This window comes from Rosa chinensis, chromosome 5, assembly GCF_002994745.2.
Source record: "Rosa chinensis cultivar Old Blush chromosome 5, RchiOBHm-V2, whole genome shotgun sequence".
Classification (NCBI taxonomy): Eukaryota; Viridiplantae; Streptophyta; class Magnoliopsida; order Rosales; family Rosaceae; genus Rosa; species Rosa chinensis.
This window is the reverse complement of record NC_037092.1, coordinates 54,790,738-54,800,938: the sequence shown is the minus strand read 5'-3', so window position 1 is coordinate 54,800,938 and position 10,201 is coordinate 54,790,738. Positions and strand designations below refer to the sequence as shown.

At 36.8% G+C, this 10,201-nt stretch overlaps 1 protein-coding gene across 1 annotated transcript; it reads left to right on the top strand.

The window, feature by feature from the left end:
* Positions 1-2,449: 2,449 nt before the first annotated feature.
* On the top strand, positions 2,450-8,817 carry LOC112202668 (phenylacetaldehyde reductase). Its single transcript, XM_024343669.2, has 6 exons — positions 2,450-2,646; positions 3,660-3,829; positions 5,139-5,330; positions 6,510-6,672; positions 7,371-7,557; positions 8,435-8,817. The coding sequence occupies exons 1-6, from the start codon at positions 2,535-2,537 to the stop codon at positions 8,577-8,579; spliced, it is 969 nt and encodes a 322-aa protein (XP_024199437.1). The 5' UTR covers positions 2,450-2,534; the 3' UTR covers positions 8,580-8,817.
* Positions 8,818-10,201: the final 1,384 nt, after the last annotated feature.

The window sequence follows — 10,201 nt, the reverse complement described above, 5'->3', positions numbered from 1 at the left end:
TGCTTATCCTATACTAACAACTACATTTTGCAGGGTTAAATTGTGAGGTTATTTCAGCCGCATCACTAGGCGGAGCCTAGGAGGGTGATCCTGGGTGCTGGGCGCTGTGCGACTAGGCGCTGCTTCCGTTTTTTGTTTTTTTCATAAACTCAAAGTCGAACTTCACTTCAGTCTCGAACTCAAACTCTCAAAGAGTCAAAGTCGAAACCTAAGTTAACCTCTATAGAGACAGAACACTCACTGTCGCCGTCTTTGCTCTCTCTCCCCGGCAAGGCCGCACGACTCATCTCTCCATCTGTGCAGAATTGGTAAGTTGAATTTCTAGGTTTTGACTTTTGAATCGATCTGTTGCGGGTTTTAGATCTATCTGTTTCTCACTCTTTCATGAATTTCTGGGTTTTCATTTCAAGTATCGAGCTCGCCAGCCTCGCCTTCTTGGTTCGATTGAATCGATTCAGAAATCTTCAATTTCTGGGTAAGTTGCTGCCTTGCTTAGTTAATTTTGGTTCGAATAATGATTATTGAATATTATTTTTGGTTGGATTGAATGAATATTGAATATGTTTGATGCTTCTGTTTGATGCTTTTGGTTAGAACTAGATAATGATCATTCAAGTATTTTATCAAGTGCAGTGCAAAATTCACTAACCTAATATTTATGAGCAAGCACGAAAATCATAAAACAGTAGCTTGATTGATTTGTTTGAAGTAGCTTTGTTGATGTGATTTTGTATCTTGAACTAGTGCCTTTTTCTCTTATCTGGTTATCTGGATTTATTCCTATCATTTTGTTCACACTTCTATTTTGTTTCTGTGGGCTTAGAGTTGTAGCTCATATTACTGTTTCTTTTTACATTGCTGTGTAGTTGAAATCACATACTGCTTCTAGAAAGACTGTTTCTAACAGAAGTTGCTGTTTGAAAATTGAAACAGAAGTTGTGTTTGATTAAGTGATTAACAGAAGTTGCTGTTTCATGAATGCTATGGTGGTGTTTGTTACTTTGCTTTGCTTACTTTGGTAATTGAATATTTGTTTGCATCTATTTTGGTAATTGAATATTTGAAATGGTTGTTGAATATTTGAAATGGTTGTTGAATATTTGTTTTTACTTGTTTAGGATAATGGTGGGCACTACATCTTCCTCGACATCTAATGCAATGTCTTCAATGGATAGATGGCGGGCACTACCATTCAATTACAAAATTTACAATACGTTATACGTGCAAGCAGAAGAAATTCAAATTAACATTTAGAGCACATTAAAAGAGTCTTGACCTCATTAAGAATCTGCTCAGCCAGAAACTCAATTTGGCTCTACTGTTCACTTTTCCGCATTTTATCAATGGCATCAAAATGAGATTGAACCGACTAAGAACTAAGAACAACAAGTTTCACCAATAATTCATATCTAGCAACAAAAAGTCCTTCACAGAGTCATTAAATTTCAACGAGGGAACTCACCTGGCAGCTATCAATATTTTTGGCCATTCACTATCTCTATCTGTGTTTGTGTGGAGGAGGAGAAGAAGAAGATAGAGAGAATTGGCTTTAAGGGCAGAATGAGAATCAGAAAAATTAAAAACTGAGATTTTTTAATATCACCTCATTATTCATAAGTAGGGTTGTCAATGGGTCGTGTCGGGTTGGGTTCGTGTTGGGTCAAGGTATTTGTCGTGTTGCAAGATACAAACCCAAACCCAAACCCAACCCATTTAATAATCGTGTCAAAAATTTAAACCCAAACCCAATCTATTATTAAACGGGTTACCCGTTTCCAACCCGCTTAACCCATTTAACAAATATGTCATGTCATGTTAGACAAAATGACTCATTTAAGGGTTAACAATGCGACCCATTTAACTAAAAAAAATGCATAAATTGATTAAATTCACTAAAAACTCTACAAGACGAAGAATATAAATAATTATATATATTCATAAATAATTAAATCCAATAATTATAAAGCAAAATATTTCAAATTGTCTAATCCTATGATCAAATACTCCCAACATCTAAAATTTCAAGAAAAAGTATAGCATAATCGGATTATACGGTTCACTTCGTGTTGGGGTCAACGTGGCCGACCCATTTATTAAATGGGTCATGGCGGGTTGACCCACGGCCGACCTGCTTTTTAATCGTGCGGGTTCAACATGCTTTATTTCGTGCGAGTTTCGAGTCGTGTTATCGAGTCGTATCAGAATTGACAACCCTATTCATAAAAACCAAATTAATATTACTAACAAAATTTTATCAAATAAAAACCTAGGTGACATTTTTATCATTTCAGGTTACATTTTCCATCATTTCGCTAAGAGAGTAACAAACCAAAAAAGTGTGACTCATAGAGCATGAGCTAAGCGGTGATCGCATAACCGAACCAAAAAAGTGTGACCCATCGAGCATGAGCTAAGCGGTGACCGCATAACCGAATCGAACCAAGATCGATTTCCTATATAAAGTCGAGAGCGGAGGCAAAGCCAACAAAGTGTGAATTTCCGGCGGAAGAGAGAGAGAGAGAGAGAGAGAGAGAATGAGCAACAAGGTGGTCTGCGTCACGGGTGCCTCCGGCTACATTGCTTCATGGCTCGTCAAGCTCCTTCTCCAACGCGGCTACACTGTCAAGGCCTCTGTTCGCAACCCAAGTCAGTTTTCATATTCCATTTCTTCATCTACCAATCCTTTTGATCCTTTTGATTCTGCATGGTTAAATCGATCAATGCATCCAACAACAACAACAACCCTGTTTCAGATTATGCTTCTCGTTCCTTGTTCTTCATCTTTTGATTCAAAATTTTTGAGATGCTTTCGAGATCTTTGAAACCCAAATTTCGTGATGGGCATTTGGTAGGATTTTCGGCACTTTACAACTGGGCTAGGTTCATGGTACGGTGGCCGTGATTAAAGCTGGTAGGTGAGTGAAGCCACCTTAAAATGAAGGGGCTATAGGATGAGTCTAGATAGAATGAACTCTAGAGGAGGGCAGGCTTGATATTTGTTGCATTATGGCGTCCCAAATTTAACATATTCCCCGTGTCCAACAGGGCATCAGAAATTGGCATCTACCAAGCCTCGAACAAAAGATTTCGATGAACAAGTAGAAAAATCAAGAGCAAAAAGAAGGAAAACTCCCTTTCATCTCTTACACACGTTGCCCATCAACACTTATCTCAACCTTTAGAGTGGTATTCAAATTGCCTTCACTTAAACCTTAAGTGGTATTTCCTCACTCTCTCATTGAAGCAAAACTCACTCATGCTTGCCCCTCCTGCATACCTATCCAAAGGGTCAGGTACCTCTTTATATAGGCACAATAATAGCTTCAGTTAGGCCCCCTGTTCATTATAGAACAAGGCTCTTAAGGTAATTTTTCATCAATTAGGATTAGGAATATTCATTCCTTATTGGCACCAAAAATCAATCAATCAGAATCCAATCCCATTGGTAGTAAGACTTTCTTGTTTTCTAAGGTAGAATACCAAGTGCCTTGATATATCAATAATGAGCAGAATCATTAACCAACAACAGTCTTAATGTTAGCTTATCATCCTTTTCCTTCATTCTCAAATTCTGCATATTCCTCTGTTATTCAGTTTATTCTATTCACATAAAAATGAGTCAGTGTCTATTTTAGTCCTAATGTTGTGTTTTCACGCAGATGATCCAACAAAGACGGAGCACTTGCTCGCACTTGATGGAGCTAAGGAGAGACTTCAACTTTTCAAAGCAGATCTATTGGAAGAAGGTTCTTTTGACTCTGCTGTTGAGGGCTGTGAGGGTGTTTTCCACACTGCATCTCCCTTTTATCATGACGTCACAGACCCAAAGGTTCTCCCCTTATACTTTGGCTTTTCTGAGTGTTTTTGATGTGCTTCAGATTTCTGTTTAGAAGGTATAAAACACTTTATCTATTTTCTTGTGTTATTCAATGTCGCTTATAAACTTTTAAATTATTAAAGAATTTCAGACTAAGTAATTGTGGGATCAGAGCAGGTGGGTATGCTCATTATCAGCCGATCACTTATTTACAATCCACCTGATGGGCTAGTAGTTTTCATTTCCCATCTCATGGAAAACCCTTTTTGCTCCATTGTTGTTTGATGCATATAATTAGTACTAAGTAGTCATTACCTACAGACTATAATAATGCAACCAAATATGCATGCGTGATAAATTCATCTTAATACAAATGCAAATTTTTTGACACTTTTTTTTTTTTCTCTTGTTCGTCATGTTCCTGGCCAAAAGTTTAGTTGGAAACTAATTTCCCGAGGGGAAGAACTAATACAGCATATCATTTTTTTTTTCAACCATTCTTTCTGTAAGAGAAGGATTAATCTCTTCTAATCTTGAAAATTTGGAAAACTTGAGTTTTACGTTGATCATTAAGTATCCACTCCAAATTTTCTTGTGGCTAAAATTGTGCAACTCATGAGATATATATACGGGGAGAAAATAGGAAGACCATATATGAAGGAGTATAAAGACATTCTAAAAGAGAGGTATTTGAAAGTCATTGAAGGGGCAAGATGCCCCCTAGCCTTCTCTTTTCAACAGCTCATGATACAATGTGAACTAGTCTTTTAGATTCTCCAGAACTGTGGATGAAATGTCACAAGAGGTCATAACTTACAGCTGTATCAAATGAATATAAGAGAAACAGGGTAGGTCGTTTTCTGACAAAGACAACTTTTTCAGCAGCATGCTAATATTTGTTTACCTTCCTCATTGCTTTTTCAATATGGCAGCAGGCTAAGGTGCTTGGCCTCTTGTTTTTTGTTCTTTCTTAAGATTACATCTGAGCTGCAAGTAGTCGTTACCTGCTTTTTGTAAATTTACTTTCTGTTTAAATTATTTCCTTTCTATTATCAGTATTATTAAGCAAATAAGGCTTAGAATTAATTTTAAAATGACATTCTAAAATTAGGACTTTTGCATCTATCTAATCTAAGCTGCCTGTACATGTAATGTGTTAACCTGTGAAATATAGGACTCTTGCATCTTTCCTTAGAATTCATTTTAAAATGACATTTTGTACTCCTTTAATAATATAAAATTGGAAAGTAGCCCCCTATTGCTAAATAGTAGGTTGGGTTGTTATGGTTTCTAACTGTTACATAATTGTTGCCTCATTCAGGCGGAACTACTTGATCCTGCAGTAAAGGGAACACTTAATGTTCTTAACTCGTGTTCGAAATCCACATCTATCAAACGGGTAGTCTTAACATCTTCTATAGCCGCAGTTGCATATAATGGAAAGCCTCGAACTCCTGATGTAGTGGTTGATGAGACTTGGTTTACTGATCCAGATGTCTGTAAGGAATCAAAGGTATGCATCTACTATCATCATTCATGTTCCTTTGAACTAGAAAACATATGTTCCATTTTTGAGTCATTTCTAGTGAAAATATAGAGGCAAATGAGTATCAGTTGTTGGAATCGGTTTCCATTCCCTGAGATGTGACCAATTCAAAATAGTATGACTGTAAATTTACTTGTTTACGAATGAAGAATAGGTCTGTTCAAAATATGGAAGTAGCTTTTGTTATTCTGTAAATGGGGGCTCAGAAAAGTGTACAATGGAGAATATGATAGGAAATTTTCTCATTTCTGACGCATTTCATTAGAGCAAGCTTTTAGGTTCAGTTGAACTGTCCCTTTTCTAACATGTATGATCTTGTTAAATATATTAGCATCACACCAGTAGGGTTTCTACGCATCACACCTACACTTAGGTATTACACCTGGGGTTAGTAGTGTGATGCTACCGGTGTGTGTATTTATGAATGCATGTATTAGTCACTTGTCTTGCAAAAGGTGCATATGCTTTTCACCTAAATAGGGGCTTAGCTGGACCCTGTTATATATACATAGGTGTGTGTCCTTGTGGGGGTATGTTTCTATGCATGCATCATGTTATGCATATTTTGTTTCATCTAAATAGGAAGGGGCTTAGCATCATACAGAGATGAGCTGGAGTTATTAAAAAGTTCCAATGTTGAAGAGAATCTTCAAGTTTCCTTCTCATAATTCTAAAAGGCGTATTGACCATGAAAGTTTTTTTGTAATACTGTAACATGTCTTTTCATCTTAGTCCTTCTGTCTGTTAGGTCACCTTTTGCTATGTGCTACTTACCGTTAATGTCTGAAACCTTATAATATGCTGTATTACTTGCGCTTGCTGAATTTGAGTAATGAGACTTCTTTGTTGGTTAATAGTTACTTCTTAAGATTTCAAGTGATTCTAACATGTGACTCCTACACCCATAATTGTAATCTAGTGATTAAACATTTTGATACTCTGTTTTGTCCTTGAGGCCATCTATGTGCTTTAGTTTGATCATGTTCTGCACCAGACAATATCGTAGCATGCGTTTGACTGCATGGTCATAGTTTATTTGTATTGGCTTCTGGTTTCACTAATATAGGGAATGCTTATCTCTGAAAATGACTAAGGTAATGAGTAAATGAATAATTTCATTTCTCTTTTCCCCTCTGTTTCCTTCAGCTATGGTATGTGCTTTCAAAGACTTTGGCGGAGGATGCTGCCTGGAAATTTGTAAAGGAGAAGGGAATTGACATGGTTACAATTAATCCTGCAATGGTGATCGGTCCTCTGTTACAGCCAACGCTAAATACAAGTGCTGCTGCAATTCTGAATATTATTAAGGGTAACATTTCTTCATCGTTATATCTGGTTTTTGTCATCATTTTGTTTGTGCACTGGGTGGAGGTTCAGAAGGTTCAGAAAGCACAGAGCACTTGCAAACACACATTCACAAACTAAAGCACCACACATGGCCTAGAATTTCAGTCCCCCAGAGAGATACGAGGGAGGGGGTTATGTTAATTTTGACACACCTGAGCCAAGTTCAATTCCCAGGCTAGCTTTGTCTTCCATGATTCTTTTCTCTCAAATTTGACAAATCCAGTGTGCCTACAAGTCAATCCCTAGCTAACACACTCCTGCAACCTCCAGTGGTGGATGTGTTGCAGAAGGGAATGTTGGCCTCTTCCATTTTGTACAACAGATGGTAGAAGGATTAAAAAAACATGTTAGCAAGAAAATTATTTAATTTAATGGATGCTTCTTCATGTTGAGTGAAGATGCTTCTCTTCATATGGGCTTTTATGCCCCATTGTTGTGTTCTATACATTTCAAAATATTCAAGTTTTGTTAGTTTTCTGTTCGTAACTGTCCAAATGTCCATGAAATGACATGCCTTATTAAAAAGTCATAATGATATAGTTAATTGCATATTGTTCAGTCTAATGTAGAGGTTTTAATTAAATATATTAGCAAATGGTTATAAGTATTATTGTAACATGAACTAGTAGACTGTTCCTTTACCCTTTTTGTTCGATGCAGGAGCTCGAACGTATCCAAATGCAAGTTTTGGATGGGTTAATGTCAAAGATGTTGCCAACGCACATGTTCAAGCATTTGAGATTCCTTCAGCTAGTGGAAGATATTGTTTAGTCGAGAGAGTTGCACACTTCACTGAAGTTCTGCAAATTATACATGAGCTGTACCCTGATTTGCAACTTCCAGAGAAGTAAGTGTTTATTTTCCTGCCAATTTAGCAACTGTTCATTTCCAAGTCAACATGGTCCCATTATTCAGATATAATTATTTGTGTTCCTTTATTTTAACTAGAATTGTTTATTTAAAATCATCCGTATGTCTTGTTTTTAATAGAATTTCTGTGGGAAAGATAAGTTCTTTTCTTAACCACTCTTGTTTCTGCACCACATGGCTCTTGGTTACATATATATTCTTTTTTGTGAATATGGTTTTATCAGTTAATGCAAAAATTTATGGTAATTCAAAAATTCGTTAGAGCTGGGCTCTTCTTGATCTTTATCTGTTGCTTCTGGAACTACATCTGTTGTCAAAACATATTTAAGTAGTTCAGCATTTCATGTATCTTTCAACTTGCGGACACAGACCAGAGTTGAAAAGGGTTTATAAAAAGAAGCATTATCTATCAATTCTTGTATTATTGAATAGGATTTGTTATGGTATTATTCCATGTAAATTTGACTTGCTCAGAATTTAGTGTCATGGTCAAGTTGGTGTTGCTATACTTTGTCTGCGTATGGATGTACTTTGTTAAGTGCAGGATAGCTTATGTCATTGATGATCTCTATTATTAGTAAGTGCATTTGTAGCTGAGTTGCCCCATTCAAAGGGTTTTAAAAGTGTAGAAGTTACAAGACAAGAAAATAATGTAGAATTCTAGAATGATTCTTTGTTGGTGGACTTATTTGATTTTCCTTCAAATTAATTAAAAAAAATCTAGCAGGACTTTTGAGCTAATATCTTTTCACTGAGGGGGTTGGATCCTGATCGCTGCCACTGTTGTATAAATATGGTGCTTTTATGTTAGTTTCCTCTATTCTAACATTCTCCCTTTCAAATGGCATTGACAGATGTTCGGATGATAAACCTTTTGTGCCAACATATCAGGTGTCCAAAGAAAAGGCAAAGAGCTTGGGTATTGAGTTTATTCCATTAGACATTAGCCTCAAGGAAACAATTGAAAGCTTGAAGGAAAAGAGTTTCGTCAGCTTCTGAGTCTTGTCTACATGCAGTTTAGGTCTTTGAAATAAAGTCGGTCGTGGTAAAACATATTATATTCTAAGAACCAGAGAATGTTTCAGTTGGTGTTTTTGATTTAGTCTGCAAGTTGTTAATTCCTATATAAAAATGTATCTGCAGAAAATAGAAAAAAAATAAAATAAACTCAACTATGTACTGTTTTCGTCCTGAATAAAATATTGGATTACTGAGTCTGATTAATCCAGTATCTTACCGAGTCTGATTACGATATTGATCCTTTTGCTGCGAGTTCAGTGTTGTTATCCCCCCTCCCTTTATTCTCCCTTGCCTTGAGGCAGATATTTTAGGCTTGTCTAAGCCAATAGCTGCGGTGAGTTGAAATTTTTCCCCTGGCCTTCTGGCCTCCATGTGACCCAAAAGACAAACAAGGAAAAAATTGATCTGTTATGCCTTAATTTTGAGTTTTGCAATGTGATGCTTTGGATATATAGGACCTCCCAATTTGCTTTTATTTCTCCTTTTCCACCTTGAATACCAACTTAACCTTCGATGAAGTAAGAAAACCTGAGATAAAAAAAGGGGAAGGAATGAGGAGGGTAGGACGGGGATCTTTTTGTAGGCAGGGCAGGGCAATAGAATCATCCTCCTTTTAGTGTACCTTCATCCCATATTTCCCTTCTTAAGATCATGTCATCTGCAAGTAAATCCCTCGCAGTAAAATCGATAGGATAGGAGAATCAATTGGATATAGGGTGAGGCTACATACACCCCACGGTCTACTTAATTATAGGAATATTTTCCCATATAAACTCTATAATTCCCACGAGTTAAACTAGAATTATAAGAACTGTATGAGAAACTACTTCCTCTGTTAAGAGTTTATATTTTACACACAATATTTGATATCATGATAATTTGCTCATATGGTTGATCAGATATGAGCAATCCATATGATTGTCATTGGAGACCCAATGTCACGAAGAACTCATAAATGGACCATCAACAACTTTCTTTTTTTTTCCCCAATGTCACGAGTAGATTCTTCCAGCAAAGCAGAGCAAAAGCAATATGCATTGGCAACGAAAGTTTCAATTTGGCAAACACGAAGCTCAAGCGTTCGAAATTTAGAATCCTACAAGGCCATAAGCTTTGAATGCATAGTCCCAAAATATTCGATGATGCCTTGCTTTCACTGAAATTCATATAAGCCGTCAAATTCCTGTGGCAAACATGCTTCAGTCTACCATACAAGAAGCTCAATAGCACACACTGTAACATACAATATAGCAAACACCCACCCGTTATTCAATTTCCAGGCATATATAGCATACGTCTCAAAATAAGATACTCAGATACTCACAAGTATTAACCACATTCCACCAATTGCATGAAATAAACACAAAATTCATCACTTCCCGCCATGGGGAGCCTTCCAGAGCTGCCCGTTTCAGGTGTCATTTTCTATGCAGCCATTGCCTATGTAGATCAAGGCCTCAAGCTAGAACTCTAACAGGGGATAGTACATCAGTTTCGTTCACTAATGTTATCTGATATTGATGCAAACATTTCTCACCCCTGCTTCCATGTTTATCAAATGAATATATATGCGCATGCTACAGAAGGGATTAGATCATACT